This window comes from Chiloscyllium plagiosum, unplaced genomic scaffold, assembly GCF_037043375.1.
Source record: "Chiloscyllium plagiosum isolate Xiang-an unplaced genomic scaffold, Cpla_swu_hap1 HiC_scaffold_9, whole genome shotgun sequence".
NCBI lineage: Eukaryota > Metazoa > Chordata > Chondrichthyes > Orectolobiformes > Hemiscylliidae > Chiloscyllium > Chiloscyllium plagiosum.
Window position 1 is genome coordinate 13,256,066 of NW_028270147.1, and position 25,474 is coordinate 13,281,539.

At 40.4% G+C, this 25,474-nt stretch overlaps 1 protein-coding gene across 3 annotated transcripts in view; it reads left to right on the forward strand.

The window, feature by feature from the left end:
* usp33 (ubiquitin specific peptidase 33) overlaps window positions 1-25,474 on the forward strand; it is a 97,456-nt gene that overhangs the window by 27,947 nt on the left and 44,035 nt on the right. For all 3 annotated transcript variants that reach the window (XR_015758103.1, XM_087990412.1, XM_087990413.1), the window contains exons 5-15: window positions 663-806; window positions 2,929-3,019; window positions 3,249-3,318; window positions 8,391-8,504; window positions 9,475-9,553; window positions 11,372-11,792; window positions 15,871-16,011; window positions 19,389-19,501; window positions 22,821-22,993; window positions 23,133-23,203; window positions 25,281-25,314. Coding sequence is in view for 2 of the 3 variants with exons in the window: in XM_087990412.1 (XP_087846538.1) it covers window positions 663-806; window positions 2,929-3,019; window positions 3,249-3,318; window positions 8,391-8,504; window positions 9,475-9,553; window positions 11,372-11,792; window positions 15,871-16,011; window positions 19,389-19,501; window positions 22,821-22,993; window positions 23,133-23,203; window positions 25,281-25,314 (1,451 nt within the window). In the remaining variant the exon portion in view is untranslated. The remainder of the gene's footprint in view (window positions 1-662; window positions 807-2,928; window positions 3,020-3,248; window positions 3,319-8,390; window positions 8,505-9,474; window positions 9,554-11,371; window positions 11,793-15,870; window positions 16,012-19,388; window positions 19,502-22,820; window positions 22,994-23,132; window positions 23,204-25,280; window positions 25,315-25,474) is intronic.

A 25,474-nucleotide genomic window follows, 5' to 3' on the forward strand; every position in this document is an offset into this window, starting at 1 on the left:
TACCTTTGTGCGTGGGAAATCATGTCTCACAAACTTGATTGAGTTTTTTGAAGAAGTAACAAAGAAGATTCCTGAAGAAGGGCTTATGCCCGAAACGTCGATTCTCCTTCTCCTTTGATGCTGCCTGACCTGCTGCACTTTTCCAGCACCCTATTTGTCCAGCTTTGTGTAAGTCACTGACATGTGGTTTTCAAACTCGAGGATGTATATAATTGATGCTTGTGTGCAAATTAAGCTGACTGTAACTGAGTGATGTCAGTGCAGGCCTCCTCTTTCTGTGATACGTGGAGAAATGCACTGTGCAGAAGTAAATGTCTCTGTGGAACTTGTTTGGGGTGAGTAAAATAAAATATAATCCAGTTTCTAGAAAGCATATGCCACCTTGTGGGAGATAAGTGTTCCTGCTACAATAGGAAATAAAAGTTAGTAGAAGTTCTAGCCCAGAAATAGTTGATGGTAGTGAGTTCTGACACTAACTAGGGAAGAGCTCCTGTTTTTATATGTCGAGATTTATTGTACAGAGAGTTCATGTCCACACTAGTATTTGGCAAAACCTGTACAATGAATTTTTGATTAGTGAGAGGACATGAAATGCAAGTGTTAAGTCTTGGCATGTTTATATAGAATCTGATATTTCTTGTGAATTATACATCGTTTTTCAGGAAACCAGGCACAATCTCACTGTTAACCTTACCACCTTGAGAGTCTGGTGTTATGCATGCGGAAAAGAGGTATTTCTGGAGCGAAAACTTGGACCTCCACCAACAGTGCAACATGGGACATCACCACAGATGTGCGAACACCAGGTAAGGCTTCATTCAAATAATACCAAGGATGTGAAAGAGCCAGACATTGCTGATTTTAGTACAAGGTTTATGCCCGAAGCGTTGACTCTCCTGCTTCTCGGATGCTGCCTGACCAGCTGTGCTTTTCCAACACTAGACTCTTCGACACAGGCGAGGTGCCGGAAGACTGGAGGTTGGCAAATGTGGTGCCACTGTTTAAGAAGGGCGGTAAAGACAAGCCAGGGAACTATAGACTGGTGAGCCTGACCTCGGTGGTGGGCAAGTTGTTGGAAGGAATCCTGAGGGACAGGATGTACATGTATTTGGAAAGGCGAGGACTGATTCGGGATAGTCAACATGGCTTTGTGCGTGGGAAATCATGTCTCACAAACTTGATTGAGTTTTTTGAAGAAGTAACAAAGAAGATTGATGAGGGCAGAGCAGTAGATGTGATCTATATGGACTACTGTAAGGCATTCGACAAGGTTCCCCATGGGATACTGATTAGCAAGGTTAGATCTCATGGAATACAGAGAGAACTAGCCATTTGGATACAGAACTGACTCAAAGGTAGAAGACAGAGGGTGGTGGTGGAGGGTTGTTTTTCAGACTGGAGGCCTGTGACCAGTGGAGTGCCATAAGGATCGGTGCTGGGCCATCTACTTTTTGTCATTTACATAAATGATTTGGATGCGAGCATAAGAGGTACAGTTAGTAAGTTTGCAGATGACACCAGAATTGGAGGTGTAGTGGACAGTGAAGAGGGTTACCTCAGATTACAACAGAATCTGGACCAGATGGGCCAATGGGCTGAGAAGTGGCAGATGGAGTTTAATTCAGATAAATGCAAGGTGCTGCATTTTGGGAAAGCAAATCTTAGCAGGATTTATACACTTAATGGTAAGATCCTAAGGAGTGTTGCTGAACAAAGAGACCTTGGAGCGCAGGTTCATAGCTCCTTAAAAGTGGAGTCGCAGGTAGATAGGATAGTGAAGAAAGCATTTGGTATGCTTTCCTTGGTCAGAGTATTGAGTACAGGAGTTGGGAGGTCATGTTGCGGCTGTACAGGACATTGGTTAGGCCACTGTTGGAATATTGCATGCAATTCTGGTCTCCTTCCTATTGAAAGGATGTTGTAAACTTGAAAGGGTTCAGAAAAGATTTACAAGGATGTTGCCAGGGTTGGAGGATCTGAGCTACAGGGAGAGGCAGAACAGGCTGTGGCTGTTTTCCCTGGAGGATCGGAGGCTGAGGGGTGACCTTATAGAGGTTTATAAAATTATGAGAGGCATGGATAGGGTAAATAGGCAAAGTCTTTTCCCTGAGGTCGGGGAGTCCAGAACTAGAGGGCATAGGCTTAGGGTGAGAGGGGAAAGGTATAAAAGAGACCTAAGGGGCAACTTTTTCACACAGAGGGTGGTACGTGTATGGAATGAGCTGCCAGATGATGTGGTGGAGGCTGGTACAATTGCAACATTTAAGAGGTATTTGGATGGGTATATGAATAGGAAGGGTTTGGAGGGATATATGGATCGGGTGCTGGCAGGTGGGACGAGATTGGGTTGGGATATCTGGTCGGCATGGACGGGTTGGACCGAAGGGTTTGTTTCCATGGTGTACATCTCTCTGACTCTAAGTGCATGAATGTCAGGTACTGTTTTTAAGTATTACAACAGGGATATTGACTTCAGGTACAATTCATGTTTTGAACTATTTATCTCACTGAAACAATGAATCTAAATCACTTCTTGGGGTGGGTCAGAGGAGATGAAATGTATGCACACAAACTTATCAGTCAGACTTAAATTTGAGAGTGTTAAAACCACTTCTGTTATGTTTGAATGACTACTACTCATGCATTCACTAAAGTAGCTTCTCCACTAGAATGCAGAAAGATTAAGATGCAAAGTCTGCTGATTGTACTTGGGGTATTATTGCAGAATTATATTTGTTCTTAGTAAAGGGGACATTGAGGCTATACCCTTTGTCACTCTGAGAATGTGATGGTAAAGGTTGACTTGACACTTAGAATTACTTTCTCTAATTCTGTGCTGTTCCTGATTATAATTAACTGGTCTTTTGCTGTCTTATGTATCAAGTTGTTCTTGTCTTTACATATATGCCCTTGTGTGTTTTATTCTAGGATTCCTCTCCCTGTGAACAGATGTTGAAAGCTCCTATTACTCTAGTGGGACATGACCTAGATGCAGAATATGATGACATGAAGACAAGAGGTTTGGTCATTCAGAGTTGCTGCTTTAAGTTCCCTCTGTGGACCTCTGCTACTTTTTATTCCCACTTTTGTTTTATTTCCTCCCTGAAAAAGTCCTTGATTTGGGGCAGTCTTTTTAAAAGAAATGAGCAGTGAAAGTACATGTACTGCTTTATAAGTAACATTCTGAACACAAAATTGCCTTGTAAAAAGTTGGATTTTTTTCAAACCTGCGTATGTTGTCCTTCCAGGTCTCACTGGATTGAAAAACATTGGAAATACTTGTTATATGAATGCAGCTCTTCAAGCTCTTTCTAACTGGTAAGATGAACTTCTGACAAGCTTTCTGAGAACCCTTAGAATGCATTCACTTGTTGAGAATCCAGCTGAAAGTTTCTTCCCTGTACTCAGGAGTGCTAAACTTTCTTGTTGTATGTTTTAAATTGGCCAGAAAAAGCAGCAAACCTGAGGACTTGGAGAAATTTAAAATTCAGCAGAGGAGGATAAAGGGTTTACTTCAGCAAGGGAAATTAGAATGTGAAAGTAAGCTTGCGGAAAACACAAAAACTGACTGCAAAAGCTTCTTTAGATATGTGAAGAGAAAAAGACTGGTGAAGACAAATATAGGTCCCTTGCAGTTAGATTCAGGTGAATTTATAGTGCACAACAAAGAGATGGCAGACCAGTTGAACAAATATTTTGAATCTGCCTCCCCTAACGAGGACACAAGTAACCTTCAGGAAATGCTAGGGCACAGAGGGTCAAGCATGAAGGAGGAACCGAAGGAAATCCTTATTTCTAGAAATGGTGATGAGGAAATTGATGGGATTAAAACCCAATAAGACCTCAGGGCCTGATGTTCTGAATCCCAGATTACTTAAGGAAGTGGCCCTTGAAATAGCGGACGCACTGGTGATCATTTTCCAGCATTCTGTAGACTCTGGAAGAGTTCTAATGGACTGGAGGGTAGCTAATGTAACCCCATTCTTTAAAATAGGAGGAAGAAGAAAATGGGGAATTACTGGCTGGTTAGCTTGACACCAGTAGTGGGGAAAATGCTGGAGTCAATTATTAAGAATGTAGTAACTGGGCAAAGTGGTGACAGAATCAGTCCAGGTTAGCATGGATTACTAAAGGGGAATCACGCTTGACAATTCTTCTGAAATTTTTTGAGAATGTGATCAGTAGAGTGGACACGGGTGAATCAGTAGATATGTATCTGGACTCTCAAAAGGCTTTGACAAGGTTCCATACAAGAGCTTAGCAAGGAAACCCAAAGCTCATGGTATCAGAGGTAATGTATTGACATGAATAGAGAACTGGTTGGCAGACAGGAAGCAGAGAGTTGAAATAAATGCATCCTTTTCAGAGTGGTAGGCAGTGACGAGTGGGGTGTTGCAGGGTTGTGCTAGGACCCCAGCTGTTCCCAATATACCTTAATGATTTGGATGAAGGAATTTGCACATGACACTAAGCTGGGTGGCAGTGTCTGCTGTGAGGAGGATGCTAAAAGGCTGCAAGGTAACTTGGACAGACTGGCTGAGTGGGCACATACTTGGCAAATGCAGTATAATGTGGATAAATGTGAGGTTATCCACTTTGGTGGCAAAAGCAGGAAAGCAGATTATTATCTGAATGGTGGCAGTTTAAGAAAAGGTGAGGTGCAACAAGACCTGGGTGTCATGGTGGAACAGTCACTGAAGGTTGGCATGTAGGTGCAGCAGGCGGTGAGGAAAGCTAATGGCATGTTGGCCTTCATAGCAAGAGAATAGGAGTATCGGAGTAAGGATGTCTTGGTGCAGTTATACAGGGCCTTGGTGAGACCACACCTTGAGGATTCTGTGAAGTTTTGGTCTCCTAGTCTGAGGAAGGGCATTCTTGCTATTGAGGGAGTCCAGCAAAGGGTTCCCCAGACTGATTTCTGGGATGGCAGGACTGAGATATGAGGTAAGACTGGATTGACTGGGCTTGTATTCACTGGAATTTAGAAGAATAAGCGGGGTTCTCATAGAAACATATAAAATCCTGTTCAGACAAGACACGCTACAAGTGGGAGGAAGGACTTATGCCCGAGACGTTGACTGTCCTACTGCTCGGATGCTGTCTAATGTGCTGTGCTTTTCCAGCGCCACACTGATCTCCGGTGACTGGAGATCAGCAACTCTGATCTCCAGCATCTTCAGTCTTCACTTCTTCTCTGCGTTGCTAAAGATCAATGACTAGCTGAGTCATTAAGAACTGGCTGATCATAGCTTCAATTGTAGCCTGTGGTATACAACTGTTTTTGTCAATTAGAGGCACTACAAGCAATGTTACTGACCTGTGTAAAAGAAAGTCAATTGGGATCGCAGTCCTTGATCAATATGGCTGAGACAGTGTGTGGACATCTGATAGGAGTGTGGTCGGGTTCAGTGTGTAATTTTCCAATCGGTCAAACCTGTTGTCTGTGGTCATCTCCAAAAGAACAACTTTGATGTGTTGCGTGAGGATAACCATAATGGAACTGCACAAGAATTTCACCCTTGAGAGATGGAAGATTCAATTCCATTGTCCCTTTAAAATGTGATCCAAACTATTAATCGAGTTCCATTTTGAGCTGAAAAATAATTGTGTTTGATAAATATCGGCATTTCATAAGGTACCACATTAAAGTGAATGCAAAGATAAAAGCAATTCCTTGATAGCCGGGAGGGTTCAGTTCCTAAGAACCCCTGCGAATGATGAAATTCGTGAGTGAGAAGCTTGTTTAAAAATCCCGAAAACGCAATTTTTGCTGGCATATATTAATTTTTGTTATTTTTTGGCAAGAATAGGAGATTTTGTGTTTTTGTGGATAAAGAGGATTTACTTTATATCGACAACTTGTTGGAAGGAAGCAAATGTACTTCAGCCAAATTTTTGATGACACAGGAGTAGGTGGAAAGGCAGGTTGAGAGAGGGATACAAACAGTTTACAGAGAGATATTGATAGGTTGAGTATATAGGCAAAAAATTGGCAAATAGAATATAATGTGAGAAATGTAATATTGTTTATTTGGAAAGGAGAACAAAAAACTATTTATTTAAGTGGAGAAAAATTGTAGCAAAGGGATTTGGGAGTATTTGCGTTCAAAACAGAAAGCGAGCACACCTGTACAGTCGATTATCAGGAAGGCTAATGAATGTTAGTCCTTATTTCAAAGTATAACAATAGGGAAGTCTTGCTACAATGAGTTTAAGTTGTGAGACTATATCTAAAGTAGTGTAAACAGCTTTGGTCCCCTTATTTAAGTAAATATATTGTTTAATTGGAGGCAGTTCAGAGAAGGTTCACTGGGATGATCCCTGATATGAAGGGATCATCTCATGAGTTAAGGTTAGAAGAATGAGAGGTGATCTCGTTGAAACATGTACAGTTGTTAATGAGCTTACAGGGTAAATGCTGAGAGGAAATTTCCTCTTGTGAGAGAGTCTCGAACCAGAGGGCATAGTCTCAGAATTAAGGAGCACTAATTTGAGATGAGGGGGAATTTCTTCTGTGTGTGTGTTGTGGAAGAGACATTAGCATGGATAAAGGATTGGTTAGCTCATAGGCTGCAAGGAGGAGACATAACATAGGTCTTTCTCATGTTGGCAAGCCAACTTGCAGAGTGCCACAGGGATTTTTTCATCTATATCAATAACTTGGACGAAGATGCTGAATGGTACTTAAATTTGCTCATGTCACCAAAACTGACTGGATCATCAGCTTTTGGATCAGTGGTGCTGGAAGAGCACAGCAGTTCAGGCAGCATCCAAGGAGCAGCAAAATCATCAGCTGTCAAGAGGTAGTAGAGAGTCTGCAAACAGACATAGGTTGTAAGTGGACAAAATTGGCAAATGATGTAATGTGCGATATCTTCAGTTTGAGTGAAGTATGTTATTTAAATGGAGAGTGTTTGCAAAACTCTGCAGTACAGAGAGAAATAGTTTCCTACAGAGAATCTGGATCATAGATTTGTTCCTGTGTAGAAGGATATCATGCAGCCCACTGTTTTTCTGGCATTTTGACTTTGTGCCAAACTTCTGCCTTTTTCCAATAGCCCGGCATACTGTTTCTAATTGAGTAATCATCCAATACTCTCGAATGCTTCAATTGAACTTGCCTCCACGAGACTTCAGGCAGTGCATTCCAAGCCTGGACCACACGTTGCGTGCCACAGCTTTTTCTCACCTTGTATTTTTTTACTTTGAAAAAGATTTTAAATCTGTCTTTTCTAGTTCTTAAGGATGAAATATAAAAGTACGAAAGTTTTAACAAGCTGTATTGAGCATTGGTGAGACAGCATCTAAGTACTATGTATAACTTTAATCTCCTTATCTAAAAATTGTATAATTATGTTAGAAGCAGGTTGTAAATTTGCTTGCTGAGCTGGTAGGTTTGTTCTCGGGCGTTTCATGTCATCACCATGCTAGATAGCATCATCAGTGAGCCTCCAATGAAGCGCTGGTATTCTGTCCTGCTTGCTAGTTATGCATCTTGGTCTGTTGTGGTGGGTGATATCACTTCCAGTTCTTTTTCTGAGAGGTTAGTAAATGGGGTCCAATTCGATATGTTTGTTAATGGAGTTCCAGTTTGAATGCCAGGCCTCTCGGAAGTCCCATGCGTGTCTTTGTTTAGCCTGTCCCAAGATAGATGTACTGTCCCAGTCAAAATGGTGTCCCTCTTCGTCTGTGTAAGGATACTAGTGATCGTTGGTCATGTCTTTTGGTGTCTCAAAGGTGGTCATGTATCCTGATGGCTCGTTTCCTGCCCATCTGTCCAATGTAATATTTATTGCAGTCCTTGCAGGGTATTTTGTATATGACGTTTGTTCTGCTGGTTGTTCATACAGGGTCCTTTAATTTAATCAGGAGCTGTTTCATTGTGGTTGTCAGTTTGTGGGCTACCATGATGCCTAGGGGTCAGAGTAGTCTGATTGTCATCTTCAAGATGTCTTTAACGTATGACAGGTGGTTGGAGTTTCTGGGCATGTTGTGTCGTCTTGTTTAGGTCTGTTGTGTAGGAATCGGTGGACTGCGCTTATCGGGTACTCCTTGTTCACGCAGACCAGCGGGTTGGTTGATTATTATTTGTTGCTCTGAGATGTTCAGCCATCTCCTTGCACGGCAGGAGTCCTTGTGATGACGGTGTTCCCACAATAGACTTAGTATGGAGAGACAGCAATGTTAACCCAGTGACAGGAAAGAGATTGCAATACATGTCAAGGTTTAGATGATATGTGACTTGGAGGAGAAATTAGAGGTGCTGTTCCTTGTGTTATAGCTAGTGTTCTCTTTCATTGTGGTGGAGATCATGGGATTGGGCAGCATTGCTGAGTTGATGCAAACTGGAACTTTCCTGGTGAAGATCATTTTATCTCTTTCTTCCCCAGCCCTCCCTTGACTTTATTTTTCCTTGAATGTGGAGGCTTGGTGCAGACAGTTAAAAAACCAGCTCTTTCGAAAAGTTACCAAAAGTTGATGGCAGAAATATGGCACAAGAATCGGTAAGCCACACAACATTTTATACCACGTTCCACAGTTAATGATGCGCCGGATAATAGGAAGAGGAAGACACTGGGCATACTGGAAAAGGCACATTTAGAGAGAGAGATTTTTCTTTTAAAGTGTCTTGAAGGAAGCAAGAGAAATATAAAGCAGAAATGGTTTCAAAGTAGTTTGAATATTACCCCTAATGGAACCAAATGAGTGGGAATGAACTGTAATGTGGGATGGGCTATCTGGTTGGAGCAAATCAGGACAGTAAGTCCTGGAAGAACTACATAAGCACTAGTAAGTTTTTGGCTGCACCTGTAAATATTGTTTCCACCATTTATCCATCCAAATCCAAAATGTGCAACTGCTTCTATTCTCCAAAAATCAACATTGCATTAAATTCAGTTTCAAAGTGGTTATGGCCTAGTATTGTTTCTTAACACTCCATTTATTTGGGAATGGTGGTGTTTGCTCTCTAGCTTCATTAATGACGAGTTCAAAATTGGCACAGAATCAGCTGGTTTCTATAATCATTCTTGTATTTTTGTTGAGGTGAAGTGAAAAACTAATGTAAATTTGTTGAAATTTATGTTTAACGTAACAGTTCACGCCCAATAATCCCAGCAACTATATTTTAATACCTTCATTTGTGGAAAAAGAGTTGTGTGTGTTCCTTCTCCCTGGGTCTTGCTCATGGCTTGGTTCAGAATGATGGAAACTTCGTTTACTTCTGATTACCAGGATGAGACTGGTACACTGAAACTTGAGGCCTTTCAGTGAAGAGTCCTTCAGCAAGTAGGTCATTCGTGGAACTATCAGTACTAATGTGGAATAACATTATTCCTGTCAGTCAATGTATATAATGGGAAAACTGCATTTATGTGAGCTCAGGAGTCATTAGTGTTGAGGCATATGCGTATAAGATATGGTTTAAATCAAGCAATGTTATTCCTTTTCATTCACATGACTGTGTTTCTCCAGTCCCAGCTACGTTGTGCCTACAAGCCTGTTCCAGGGGATTAAAACAGTGAATCCAATGTTTCGGGGGTATTCCCAACAGGTGAGAACTTTATCACTGAGGAATATTTTCATTGAATTTTTTTTGTGATTATAAATTTTCTACCCAACAACGTTCATTTATGAACCCATGGTGTTTGTAATGTATTTGAATGCAAAAATAAATCTCCATGCAGCTGAGCCATAGAGATCAGGATAGAAATTTCTGATTCTGAATAATGTTAGCTGGTCTCAATCAGATGATCAAATGATCAGCTCGATCCAGTTTCAGTTCATTGCTTTGTCACCTGAAATGATCCCAATTTCTACATTTGTTCAAAGATGTTCTCGAGAATTTAATTATTTTTTTCACAATTGTTCTGGCGCAGTATGGGGCTATTCAGCCCATCATGCCTGCACTAGCTGTTCAAACGAGAATCGTTACCTTGTGCCATTCTCCTGCATTCTCCCACATTAAGTGGGGAAATAAGAAAGGACAGCTTCCTACAAAAAGCAGTGGCAATCTTGAACATTTATCACAAAAGGCTGTGGATGCTGAGACATTTGGAGCTCTTGCAACTGAGATCAGGAGCTTTTTATTAGGTTATGGTTTTCAAGGTCTGGATCAAAAGTGGGGAAAATGGAGTTGACGTGCTGAAGGACATAGAAGATTACAGCGCAGTAAGAGCAGCCTTCTGCTCTTGATGTTGCGCCAACCTGTGGAACCAATCTGAAGCCTTTTTTTCTTCTACACTATTCCATTCCAAGACAAACAAACAATGTATAGCAGTACCTGACTTGTGTAGATATAAAGTCATTTTTATTATGGGGGTGCTGTGGAAAGAATATTCTCGAAAAGAAGCTGTCTGTAATGAGGCTTGGATTTCATTATTGACTTTGATTAGATTTCTTTTGACTAGATTAGATTCCCTGCAGTATGGAAACATGCTATTCAGTCCAACAAGTCCACACCAACCCTCTGCAGAGTAACCCATCCAGACCTATTCCCAACATTTACCCCTAACTAATGCACTTAACACTATGAGCAATTTAGCATGGCCAATCTATCTAACCTGCGCATCTTTGGATTGTGGAAGGAAACCCGAGCATCCGGAGGAAACCCAGCAGATGTGAGAATGTTTAAATTCCACACAGACAGTCGCCCGAGGTGGGAATTGATGCCGGGTCCCTGGCACTGTGAGGCAGCAGTGCTAACCACTGTGTCACTGTACCGCATTCTGTAAGAATTTTATGCTGGTGTTAATTGGAGGTTGAGTACCTGAAGGGTGGGCTGGAATGTCAGAGAGACCACTTGAGACAGCAAGAGAGCGGAAACAAGAATATCTTAACATAGTACTCACTGATCTTGAATCCACTGCCTGAAAGATCTGTAATAATCTCTATGATCACTACTGATCTAATTGATGGATCAGGTTCAAGTAGATAAATATTCTCACCCTGTTACTCTTCCTACATGAAACAGTCTCTGGCACTGAGCTTAATTTTCCCCTGTCGTCATCATAAGGTGGTTTAGGGGCAATTTGTTTTTTCTTTAAACAAGTAATTGAACCATAAAGTGACTAATTTAATGATTTATTCAATTACAGGTTAACATTTTAAATTATGTATTTGGAAAATATAGAACCAGTCACTTCTGTCCAGATGTAAATTCTTGTGAATGTAGGAACTTCAAAATATGGACAAAATGCGAAAAATACTCTAGTTCAGGGGAGAGTGTAACTTTTCATATTACAGATCTTCAATCATAATTTTTAATGGACGTCAAAAGCCATTGCAAGTTGCTATCTTGTAAACTTAAGCAGTGGTTCTGATTCCCCAAATGCTAGCTATGTTAAGCTACTCTTATTTCACTCTTTTTCAGGATGCCCAAGAATTTCTGCGTTGCTTAATGGATCAACTTCACGAAGAATTGAAGGAACAAATTGTCGAGCAGATTGAGGACGCTGTATCTGCAACTATGGAAGATCAAATGGAAGAAGAAAACTTGTCTGACAATGAATTTCAGTCTTGTGATTCATGCTCTGGCAGTGACAAGGCTGACCCTGAGACAAACTCTAAGATCTCGGCAGAAGACTGCATGGAAGCAGAGATGCTAGTACATGAAGAAATGAAGAATTGTGCATCAGCTAAAGGATGGCAACGGGAGCGAAATCTGCTGCATAAGCTTTATAGGCCCAACTCTAGAGATGAATTGGATAAAGACATGGATACTTCAACAGGTGCTGATCAAATAGTAGACCGTGATGGGACAGTCAAAGTGCAGATCCAAAGCAGGTTGCCAGGTAAATAGGCATTCTTATTTACATTGTGTGGATTTAATCCTGTTCTGCTGCTTCCATAAAACAATCCAAGTATTTCTTTTCAAATTGGATATTTCTGGTATGAATAACTCAAATAATTGATTAAAAGTGAGACAGATGACTAGAGTTTCCGATTTCTAACTTGATGTGTATTCTACTTACCCAATTTGAGCCTTTTACTTATAACGCAACTTTTTACTTGTTAAAATATATTGTGCTTAATGTACTAACAGAAGAGATGTCACAAATAGCAAGGAAGAATAGCAAGCTTGAGAAAGACACACACTGGTAATTTGAATAACCAGGCAGGTGGTGGATGCAGTTTATGACAACTGAGTGTACTGGTACTTTGAGGTGAAAACCAGACAAAGGGGCATGCTTTCCAAAGGTAAGTAGTGAAAATGTGCAAATGGGGTTGGGGATTTAAACATCTAATATTCTAGAAGAGAGTATATGGACAGGTAAAGTCATAACAAAAGCTAATTACAATTGCTCTTATAAACAGAAATATAAAAAATATTTAAAAACAAATAACATTAAATGCATATGAAACCTTTGGTTTAGGCCACAAAGTATTACTTGTTCTTTGTAAAAATGTCAGTTCTAACCACAATGTGTTTACAGACCATACAGAATTACCAAAATTATGTATGAAATGGGAAACCAATCATGAGAAGCTTGAGATACTGGGACTGTTGGGAAACTGAGACTTTGTTTTTCTATTGGAGAAGATTGAAATGCGAATTAATAAAATTTTCAGAAGTTTTAATAAAGAACGAGGAAAGATTTCTTCCTCTTGAAGAGTTGGTGATGAGGAGGATCATCAACTTAAATTGTTGAAAGTGTGTAGCACTTTCTTTCAGTCAGGCCGTCTAGAGGATTTTTTTTTGTCAGGGAAGTATTTGGGGCAAGAGTAGTGCAATCTGTAAGCAATATATGGTTAAAATTTGAAAGGTGAACAGACAAGTCTGAGATGAGAACAAGGCAGCAGAATCTGTACAACTTAAATAACCACTACCACGCTATAAATGTTCATTCCTCAATAGTGAACAAATGGTGAGTGTTTTTAATAAGATTGAACCTGCAATGAAAAATGACTTTGACACTGTGATGAGCAACATATCATGCATTTGTGCAAAAGTGTACGCTATCTTTCTCCATCTTGATAGCGTCAACAGCCTTGGCTTGTCTGCTGCCAAAACCCCGAGCCAGACCTTTGCGACTTGACTGTTCTGACGCATCCCTTGCTGGCCTCCCATGTTCTACCCTCAAATGCTGAAGTCATTCAAAATCTGCCTGTGAACCCACCTGTGTTTGTTGATCTGCACTGAGTCCCAGTCTTGCCACAATTGAATTTTAAAATTCTTTTCTTCGCAAATTAGTGTGTCATCCTATCCACATCTCTAATTTTCTCCAGCCTTAAAACCCCCCAATTGCTGAGCTCCTCTTCAGCACTTCTGAACTTAATCAGTCCATTATTGGTGGCCTTCATACATGATGGAATGACCTCACTAAGTCTGTGACTCCATTCTCTTTTTTTTTATAGCCATACATTACGGAAGCAGACTCTTTGGTCCAAGACATTCACACTGACCAGGTATCCTAAATAAATCTAGTCCCATTTGCCAGTATAAACCTTTCTTAGTTGTATACCCATCCAAATGCCTTTAAATATTGTAATTATACCAGTCTTCACCACTTCCTCTGGCAGTTCATTCCATACGTGGATCACCCTCTGTGTGAAAAAGTTGCCCCTTAGGTACTTTTTAAATCTTTGCCCTCTCACCTTAAACCTATGCCCTCTAGTTTGGACTCCCACACCCCAAGGAAAAGACCTTGGCTATTTACCTTATCCATGCCCCTCTGCCCTCTTGTTTTGATCCATTTACAAGCAAGAGCAGCTCTGTCCTGTCTTTTCATGATTTTGAAAACTTCATTCAAATCTCCTCTCAGCATTTCCTTTCTCCAAGGAGAACAGACCCAGCTTCTCCAATCGATCCTCTTAATTGGTTCCAAGGATAAGACACTTCAATGTTATAAACCTCTTTGCATCCCCTCCAAAGCATTCACAATCTTTCTAAAGTGTGGTGCCTAGGACTGTACAGAGTACTTGTGAGATCTCCCTAACGTCTTAGATTAGATTTGATTACTTCCTGTGTGGAAACAGGCCCTTCGGCCCAACAAGTCCACACCGCCCTGCCGAAGCGCAACCCACCCATACCCCTACATTTATCTCCTTACCTAACACTACGGGCAATTTAGCATGGCCAGTTCACCTGAACTGCACCTCTTTGGACTGTGGGAGGAAACCGGAGCACCCGGAGGAATCCCACGCAGACACAGGGAGAACATGCAAACTCCACACAGTCAGTCGCCTGAGGCGGGAATTGAACACGGGTCTCTGGTGCTGTGAGGCAGCAGTGCTAACCACTGTGCCACCGTGCCGCCCACTTGTGCAGATTCAGCCTAAGTTCCCTGTTGCTATACTCTAGGCCAATTTTAATAACGCATAGGATACTATATGGTTTTTTTTTTTTTAAATCATACTCTCCACTGTCCTGTCACCTTTTGCATAAGTTGTGCACATAAACACCAAGGTCTCTCTGCTCATGCATTTTCTTTAGCGTAGTACCCTTATTTTACGTTGTCTCCATATTCTTTCTACCAATATGAATCACCTCACTGAAGATTTAATTAATTATACTTGTTGATGAATGTTCCCCATGGTACAGAATTTAATGTGGTAGAAAGTTGTTGTGGAATTTGAGTTCTTCCACAAAATAAACTTTGTAGGTTTGTGCATTTTTTGTGAGGGAGGTGGGTATCAAATGGGAATGTAGAAGTTGGGAAATGTATTCATGAGGATTTCCAAAGCTTCCTTCTAGGAAATTCACAAATGTACCTATTTTCTTGATATGCTAGATACTTGTTTTCTCAAGAGGGAGACAAAGCACTTGAACTAATTTTGTTTTGGGATCACAAATAATGCATTGGTGTATTGTTGGAGTTAAATGAAGGAAGATCACATAGCTTCTAGGCATAGGATTCTGTTGTACATTCTTGCTGCTGGACGAAGCAGGACTATTGGGCCTATGAAAACAGTAACTTGAGGAAATAAATGCGGAAAGGATCCCAGCATTCATTCGTGGGTGTACATTACCCTGTGTGGTATTGCTGTCTTTTCCATCAAGCAGGAAATTCTAGCTAATTCTAGCTAATGGTGTGTTCAAAGTTGGGGCTGAACTGAAGTTTTGAATGGTTAGTAGGCAAGAATTTGTTTTTTTTGATATATTTTGCACTCTTGCCCCAGTTCAGCCCCAACTTTGAGCACACCATTAGCTAGAATTTCCTGCTTGATGCAAAAGATCGCAATACCACACAGGGTGTTTGTTATTTGGAATTCATAGCCAGTTTCTTAAAATTGAGAACTAAACTCCTGGTCATGTCTGAATCTCTGTCTGGGTGAAATACTTTGTGTTGTCTATTCTAATTTTGCAGCTTCCCTTGTAGAAGTTTATGGAGTGTACCTTGTTCTGCCAATCTTCTGGTATAGAGTCAAAATCCCATTAGACCTGTCACCCTGAAATATCCACATGTGCATCACTTTTAAGCACTTGAGCTGAACAGACACTTGAGCTACCTTGGACAATAAGGAAGCAGGTGTATGGGTACAGCTTCAAGTCTCTAATCAAGTACGATTTGTAGTTAAATATCTGAAGGTGCTTCACTGGTTATCTGACCAAGCTCTGTAAAGAAATGTTGAGATAAATGACCGAAGGCTTTGTCAGAAGAAGGTTTTGGGAAGTGTCTTAAAGGGGAATAGAGACTGGAGAAATTTATGGAAGGAATTCCAGAGGCTGAGGGCCTTAGTATTTGAAGGCACTGCTGCCAGTACTAACCAAGTTTGGGTATGTATTGCCATTTCTTTGGGTCAAAATACTTCTACTCTCATGCCCACGTCATTCATCAAGAATAAATCATGTTTGTGGGTACTACAAGATATAATAAAATTACTTTTTTTTTTACAAGACAGCTAATTTTTGCTTTCGTTCCTTTTTAGACGTTGCTTGTGATGTGTCTATGCGCAGTCCTTCAAGGCCACACAGTTCTACGTCTAACGATGCAACAAATGCAAGGCTGTCCAGCAGTCCACCCCGATCCACTTCATTGTGGGGGGGGCTTGTTTCCTCACACAGAAAAGGTGCACACTCATTTGAACGTTTGCATGGAAAGATATTATTCCCAGTGTGTGGAATCAACAGCTTACTGAACTGTACAGACTTGCAGAACCCTATACTCATATGGAACTCACTTGACTGTCAAGGGGAGGTGGTTCCATTCTTTGTTGTTCAAGATGGTTTTTGCCTGGCATCTGTGTTGCACGTATTATTGCCATTTATCATCAATTTCCCTCTAAGCTGCGCTTTTCTGAGTACTGTGCAATCTCTGATAAACCCTTCTACTTGTGATGAATGGATAGATGGAATGTGATCAACAAAGCAGCTGAAAAATGTTCAGGTATGGTAGCGAGTCTGTTTCAGGACATGGTTGAAGAGCTTCAGGGCAGAGGAGATGACTGGGGGGTTGCAGTGAGAGAGCGACTCACTGAGATTCTTGTAGAGAGAGGAGAACTTCAAGGTAGGCATCCTTGCAAGAGGATTTGCAGTAAGGATAAAATCATCCAGGTGAAATTGAGGACTGCAGATGCTGGAGATCAAAATCTAGATCAGAGCGGTGCTGGAAAAGCACAGCAGGTCAGGCAGCATCCGAGGAGCAGGAAAATCAACGTTTCAGGCAAAAGCTCTTCATCGGGGCAGTCGATTTTCCTGCTCCTCAGATGCTACCTGACCTGCTGTGCTTTTCCAGCACCACTCTAATCTAGATTCTGATCTCCAGCATCTGCAGTCCTCACTTTCACCTGAAGAATGTTGAGCCTAAGACATTTATTTATTTATTTATTCCTTCCTTCCTTCTCTTTCTTCCTTCTCTTTCTTTCTTCCCTTTCTTCCCTTTCTTCCCTTTCTTCCCTTTCTTCCCTTTCTTCCCTTTCTTCCCTTTCTTCCCTCTATTCCCTCTATTCCCTCTATTCCCTCTATTCCCTCTATTCCCTCTATTCCCTCTATTCCCTCTATTCCCTCTATTCCCTCTATTCCCTCTATTCCCTTTATTCTCTTTCTTCCCTTTATTCTCTTTCTTCCCTTTCTTCCCTTTCTTTCTTATCTCCCTCTCTTCCCTCTCTTCCCTCTCTTCCCTCTCTTCCCTCTCTTCCCTCTCTTCCCTCTCTTCCCTCTCTTCCCTCTCTTCCCTCTCTTCCCTCTCTTCCCTCTCTTCCCTCTCTTCCCTCTCTTCCCTTTCTTTCTTATCTCTTTCTTCCCTCTCTTCCCTTTCTTTCTTATCTCTTTCTTCCCTCTCTTCTCTTCCTTCCCTCTCTTCCTTCCCTCTCTTCCTTCCCTCTCTTCCTTCCCTCTCTTCCTTCCCTCTCTTCCTTCCCTCTCTTCCTTCCCTCTCTTCCTTCCCTCTCTTCCTTCCCTCTCTTCCTTCCCTCTCTTCCTTCCCTCTCTTCCTTCCCTCTCTTCCTTCCCTCTCTTCCTTCCCTCTCTTCCTTCCCTCTCTTCCTTCCCTCTCTTCCTTCCCTCTCTTCCTTCCCTCTCTTCCTTCCCTCTCTTCCTTCCCTCTCTTCCTTCCCTCTCTTCCTTCTCTTTCTTCCTTCTCTTTCTTCCTTCTCTTTCTTCCTTCTCTTTCTTCCTTCTCTTTCTTCCTTCTCTTTCTTCCTTCTCTTTCTTCCTTCTCTTTCTTCTCTTCTCTTCTCTTCTCTTCTCTTCTCTTCTCTTCTCTTCTCTTCTCTTCTCTTCTCTTCTCTTCTCTTCTCTTCTCTTCTCTTCTCTTCTCTTTCTTCTCTTCTCTTTCTTCTCTTCTCTTTCTTCTCTTCTCTTTCTTCTCTTCTCTTTCTTCTCTTCTCTTTCTTCTCTTCTCTTTCTTCTCTTCTCTTTCTTCTCTTCTCTTTCTTCTCTTCTCTTCTCTTCTCTTCTCTTCTCTTCTCTTCTCTTCTCTTTCTTTTCTTCTCTTCTCTTTCTTTTCTTCTCTTCTCTTTCTTTTCTTCTCTTCTCTTTCTTTTCTTCTCTTCTCTTTCTTTTCTTCTCTTCTCTTTCTTTTCTTCTCTTCTCTTTCTTCTCTTCTCTTTCTTCTCTTCTCTTTCTTCTCTTCTCTTCTCTCTCTTCTCTTCTCTCTCTTCTCTTCTCTCTCTTTTCTCTTTTCTCTTTTCTCTTTTCTCTTTTCTCTTTTCTCTTTTCTCTTTTCTCTTTTCTCTTCTCTTTTCTCTTCTCCCCTCGATGTGGGCATCTTTGGCTAGACCAAGATTTATTATCCATTCCTGATTCCCATGAGAATCTCTTGCCGTGATGGTCTTGGGATGGAACTGGTTGGGTTCCAACAAACGTGACCATTTTCCTTTGTGATGGGAATGACTTCAATCAGTTTTTCATCGATTCTTGTTGTTACCAGTTTTGCTTGTGCTCCTTGATGCCAACTTTGTTAAATGCTTCCTTCAAGTCAAGGGTAGTAGTCAGACCTCTGCAAAGTACATGCTTTGACCATGTTTGGACCAAAGCTGAAATAAGGCCAGGAGCTGATTAGCTATTGCAAAATGCAAAGTTAGCATTGATAAGTTGATCATTGGTGAAGTGGTTCTGGATAGCACAGTTGACACTTTAACTTTTGATCATTGGTCAAGTGATGTAGATTGGTGTAGTAAATGGCCAGTTTGGATGTTGACACTTCTTTCATGAATGAAGAATGGCTATTTTGAGGATGTACAAGAGAAATGTCAGCATTTTTGAACTGTTAAGTTTGACATTTTTATCTTTAGGAGAGGAAGAGAGGTAATCTGTCGTTTTGATACTAAAATCAGAATGTGTTTGGATTTAATACCTACATTTCAGAATAAGTAATATGAAAGAGATAAAAACTGCAGCATTGATTATTATTCTGTGGTGTCAAACAATTTTGATGAAAGGGGAAGAGAATGAAATTCCACAAGTAAATGCTGTTGCCAGGAATGTTTAGATAGTGACCAACAAACAAGTTCTGTTTACTTTTGGGGGAGAATGTAACTATTGGTGTTTTGTTTATGAAACCTTATGCTCATTACAAATGGACCACTTTCCTGCTTGAGCACTCAAGTGCTCCATGCTTTTGCTGCAGATGAGAGGACTGTACTCTGCTCAGCTTTAGCTTGTAGTTAACAGAAGTGCACCCCACCACCATCACTTGCTGCAATTTTTAATTCCCATTGGCATCCTGGGCAAAATTACTAAATTAGGGCAGTTTTTTTTCACTGGGAGCTCATTCTGTGGATCTGGAGTGTGACTGGTCAATCTCTCTTCACATGACTGACTTGCTTCCTACCTGTCTGCTTGATTTAATCCCAAGCAGTTCCAGTGAACTGAGAAACCTCTCTGCCACTGTTTTCTTCTGTTATCCAACCAAAGCAATTGGAGTAAAGATCGTGATGCTTTTATTAAAATGCACAATTTATAAAATTGTTTTAATATGGAATTCCTTTTTTTTTCCTATTTCTAGTTGCCTCTTTCACACCTTTTAAAAAGAGAAAGCAGGTGAAGTACAGAAGTGTTGTTTCTGATGTCTTTGATGGCACGATTGTAAGCTCGGTGCAATGTTTGACCTGTGATCGGGTAAGTGTGCAACTCATGGCAATTCCAATATGATATATGGCCTATACTTAACAATATTTAAAGCTTGTAGAGACCTCAAACCACAAATGGCTCATGTGCTTTTCATCCTTTTTCTTTTATTGCTTTTGTACTGACAGTTATAAGTATAAGGTTGCCAGCTTTTAACCTATCCCACATCAGTCTGCCTTTAAAAAGAGAGCAGTGTTATGCTCCTGCATGTCAATGACTGTAAAATGGACATGTTGTATGTGTGTCCATTGTTTGCTACAGTTGAAGGTTTATCTTTCTATATTTAAAATACTATTTTATGAAGGAGAAAGTGAGGTCTGCAGATGCTGGAGATCAGAGCTGGAAATGTGTTGCTGGAAAAGCGCAGCAGGTCAGGCAGCATCCAGGGAACAGGAGAATCGACGTTTCGGGCATAAGCCCTTCTTCAGGAATGGATTCCTGAAGAAGGGCTTATGCCCGAAACGTCGATTCTCCTGTTCCCTGGATGCTGCCTGACCTGCTACTATTTTATGAAGTCCATAGAGCTAATGTATAGTACTTACCACCTTCCAATCTGATTTTCCTTCATGTACTCTCAGTTTTTTCTTTAAATGTTATCTACTTTAAGTTCTATAATGAACTGTGTTTTCACCACTAGGTCTGGTGGGTCATCTTGTGTCTTAATGCAAAATAACTTGATTTGCTGAAAATCTTATACTGATCAGTGGATATAACGTCCTTTTCAACTTATTGCATCATATGTCTTTTGACTTCTAAAAAGTGCTTTCATCTCATTTGGCCTTTTTCTGTTTTAATGCAAAGATCTGAGTTCATCCAGTGTCTCCTAACCATACCTTTTTATGTGGCTTTGTAATGATTCACTTCTGTATACCTCTCATGGCCTTACCATCTTTCCTTTCAGTTGTAGCAAACTATACTCACATACCATCTTGAGTATCACATTCTACATTTGCACACTGCCTCTCAGACAGTTGACCTTGGAGGTGCTTCAGTGCAACTGAATGTTACCAACGCTTTAAAAGGCCAATTTGAATAACATTATATAAACCTGACTTGTATATCATTGAGTTTAAATGGTTGAAAGATAGTCCTGTTGTGCTGCTTTAAAAAGACTAAAGGTTTTGATGGAGTAGATACAGAAAGTGTAATTCCTGCAAAAATGGAATCAGAATACGATCTTCAAACTCTAGTTCATCTGTTTGAATGAACCAAGAAGACATTTTTGCAAAGAGTAATGCAGATTCTGAATGGATTTTTGCTCGCTGAACTGGAAGGTCCATTTCCAGATGTTTTGTCACCCTACTAGGTAACATCTTCAGTGGGTCTCAGGCAAAGCACTGCTGATAAGTCCTGCTTTCTATTTATATGTTTGAGTTTCTTTGGGTTGGTGATGTCATTTCATGTGGTGAAGTGACATCACCACAAGAATTGACAACATCAAAGCAAAGGAACCCAAACATATAAATAGAAAGCATGATTTATCAGCAGTGCTTCGCCTGAGGCCCACTGAAGATGTTATCTAGTAGGGTGACAAAACCTCTGGAAATGAACCTTCCAGCTCAGCGAGCAAACCTACATCCAGAACCTCAACCTGAGTTACAAACCTTCTCAAAACACGCTAAGTAATGCAGATCTGGAATTTTCTTCCTGTTCCAAACACGCCCTGCTACAGTCACTTGAGATGGATTGGTTGATCAATATCCCTGAGAAACTTTGCCCCACGGAAATCTAAGGTGTGTAAGTGGAGTTGATATATTGATGAGCTGTGAACCAGGAATGAGGTGCTGAATGGCCTATGCTGTTAGAGTACCCAACCTTAATGCAGGGATCTTGCAGTATGGAACTTTTACTTAATCCAACCAGTGATTTTCATTGGTTTGGCATTGCTTCTTCAGTTTTGTTCATGGTGACCCTAGGTTATATCAATAGGAACACAATGTATTTTATTTTTATTCAGCTTTGTAAACTCGCTTCTAATTGTCAGAATTGCTGCCCACCTATCTCAAAACAGAACTATCTAATCAAAATTGGTCATTCCCAGAGTAATTCTGCACTTAACCACAGAGACACTCTGCCCTCCGGCTTGCCATCTGATTGGGTCCACTCCATTAAAGAATAATTAGGAATCAGTAATTTCTGAGTACTAAAAAGTGAACACCAGCCTAAACCACGATCCTATTGATGTTAGAGTAGAAAACCCACTGACTCGCAATATAAAATGGCATTTCAACAAAATAAACTGAATTTATTTTATCAAATCAATTCTTGACCCTGACCAGACAAGGAGGAGTTAAAATCTAAATACTTAGCTGACAGACAGATTTAGATATTTTCTATCAATTGAGCCATTCTTGTATTGGTAAATAATCTGGATTCTGCTGGGCTAAACCTTTTTTCTTTAAATCAATCTGTTCAGAGTTGTTATGACACCCATGTGAAACAGATGGGACTTAAACCCAGGCCTCGTCATCTAGAGGTAGAGAAACTAACATGACGCAGGAGGCCCCTTAGTTTAAACCATTCTTTACATTTAAACAATGGCGGTCACCCATAATATAGGCAGGTGGTTGAAGTGGAACTTGAGATATTGTATTGGTATGGCAATGGCCATGAAATTGGGCTTGAGATCTGAATGGTGATCCAGGGACAGCTGTGGACTGCCTATATTATAAATTGGGAGCAAGAGACTTGATTCATGTTGTATACAGTTACCATGTACAGCTATCTGCTGCTGAAGTTTTGCAAATACAATGTAATCACAGCTCGTGAAATCGCTTGTTTCTAAACTGGTAGAAGTCATTCACCCTTGGCATTGCTAATCACTGCTGACACCACTTGCATTTGATTGCTAAGCAGAGTCATTCTTTCATTTATCACAAAAATCAGTGAATTATTTTTGTCAGTTAGATCATGCCTAGTTTATGATGCACCTTTTTGTATTGTTAAAAAAATCCAGGTATATGTGTGCAGATATTAGGGTTGCAAAATGGTGTATGCAATATGTGGGGGTGTGATTAGAATCTAATTAAATTATAAGGCTTAGTAGAACCACGAATGCTATCAAGTAGCATTTCCTGTTTGCACTAGTATTGAGCATATTTCTCTGATAGCCTGTCACTATTCTTCACCACCATGCCCACTCCTCTGCCACTCTTTTTTCGTGTTGATTGCTTCCCTTGAGTTGTCAGTACTGACGTATGGTCTATAATTGGAATGTGACCCTTGCATTTCTCTTGGAGACTAAAAATCCTAATTGGTTTTGCTTTTTTTTAAATTTCTCATCTTTTCAATCTCTGCTTTTTGCCTGCAGGTATCCACCACCTTGGAGACCTTTCAGGATCTCTCTCTGCCTATCCCAGGGAAAGAAGACCTGGCCAAGTTGCATTCGTCAAGTCACCAGATGTCCTTAGTGAAGGCAGGGTCATGTGGTGAAGCATATACGCCACAAGGTTGGATAGCATATGTCATGGAATACATTAAAAGGTGTGTGTTGTACTTTGGAAGAGGAAGGGAATAAAAATGTAACTAAAATTATTTTAAAACTGCTCTGTCTATGGGAGTGAAGCAGTTGCAAGCTTTTTGAATTTAATACCTTTGTGTTTATTATTTTTTGTGTTCTTAGTTGGTTCTGGGGTCCTGTGGTATCCTTGCAGGATTGTCTGGCTGCCTTCTTCGCCAGAGACGAGCTCAAAGGTGAGTAAGGATTTTGTATACACTTAAAATATTTTTATAGTTGTTGGAAGAATGATGTGGTGGATATAATGACATCTGTACGCTGCCATAAAAGTGAATTTCAATAACATTGCTCACTCTTGAGCTGTCTTTCTGAATCAATTATGTTGACAGATGTGTTCTATGTCAAAGACTATTTGAAAGCATATGTTGTAATTTGCTAGCATAATGTGTCTACATTGGCCAAAGTCGAGTATTAAGGCACAGTCTAGGGTAGAATTTGTACACTTCAAGCTCGAGTGTTGAAGGATTGAAGAGGAACCCTGAAAGATACAAATGGCTTGTGTATCACTGGGCTGAAGGAGGGAGATTAAAAAAGTCTATCTTTTTTATTTCCTACTTGTTGTCCAGAGACACTTTCATTCACTGGATGTGAGCTTTGCTAGTGAGGTCAGCATCTTTATTGTACATCTTCAATCCTCCTTGTAGAGACATTAGTGAGCTGTCATTTTGAATATGACCAAATGGCTTGTTGAGCCATTTCAGAGGGCATTTGCTAATCAGTCATAGAATCATAGAAATGTACAGCACGGAAACAGACCCTTCGGTCCAACTTGTCCATGCAGACCAGATATGCTAACTTAATCTAGTCCCATTTGCCAGCACTCAGCCCATATCCCTCTAAACTCCTCCAGATGCCTTTTAAATATTGTAATTGTACCAGTCTCCACCACTTCCTCTGGCAGCTCATCCATACATGGTCCATCATCTGTGTGAAAATGTTGTCCCTTAGGTCCCTTATATATCTTTCCCCTCTAATCCTAAACTTAATCCCTCTAGTTCTGGACTCCCTTACCCCAGGGAAAAGACTTTGTCTATTTACCCTATCTATGCCCTCATCTTATTGCTGTTGGTCCAGATTCACATATAAGTCAGAACAAGTGAGAGTGGTAGATTTCCTTCCCTAAAAGGTATTAACCAATTGAATAGATTTTTCAAACAATCCAGTAGTTTCATGGTAATCTGAATTATATAATCTAATGGAATCATTTAATTTTACAGTACAGCTGGAGACCATTTGTGTCAGTACCAGCATCTGTGCAGTGCATCATATCAAGCTGAATTCAAGCTCTCAACTTACATCCTTGTAGCGAAGGCAGAATTTGATGTAGTTTCAGACACCATTCAAACAGAAACAAAAACAGAAATTGCTGGAAAAGCCCAGCAGGTATGGCAACATCTGCAGAGAGAGATCAGAGTTAATGATTTGGATCAAGCGACCCTTCCTCCGTTCTTTTGGTTTTTACCATTCCAATAGATTACAACAAATGTGTCCACGGGAGGAAATGTTATAGATTGATATACTGTAGTTGAATAATAGCCTGCTGTATTCTGAATTTTCCACAAAATCTAGTGTCAATCACTGTTTTAAATCCAGCAGTTGGATGGTAAAATTTGACCGTTTGCAAAACGAGGATGTGGTTGTTCACAAATGGCAAACAGATGGAAGTTTTATAAGTTCATCAGATATAGGAGCAGAATTAGGCCATTCAGCCCATCGTGTCTGCACTGTCATTCAATCATGGCTGATATGCCCCTCACCCCCATTTTCCTGCCTTCTCTCTGTATCCCTTCAACCCATTATCAATTAAACATTTGTCTAACTCCTCCTTGAATTTACTCACTATCGCAGCATCCACCACACTTTGGGGTAGTGAATTCCACAGATTCACAGCCCTTTGGGCGGAGTAGTTTCCCTCCATTCTGTTTTAAATGTGCTATCCCTTATCCTCAGACTACGACCTCTTGTCCTAGAATGCCCCACAAGAGGAAACATCCGCTCCACATCTATTTTATCCACACCTTTTATCGTCATGAATACCTCAATTTGATATCCCCTCATTCTTCTAAATTCCAACTATCCAACTTGAAGCATTTGATCTCTATTAAACAGTTTTTTTGTGCATCTATTCATCAATGTTTGTCATTCTGAGCTTTGCTCATGAATAAATATCAAACCATCTTTCATTGAGTATCTAAAGCTTTTAAAATCTGCTTTGTTTTATATACTTTATAAAACAATTTTATAATATTGCAGGTGATAACATGTACAGCTGTGAAAAATGTAAAAAGTAAGTACAATGCATGTTTCTAAGGTCAATGATCTGGCTTGAATTATTTGATTTCTGTTAAACAGATTTTTGTGCTTCCATTCAGCAATGTTTGTCATTCTGAACTTTGCTCACGAATAACTATCAAACCACCTTGCGTTGAATATCTGAAGCTTTTAGA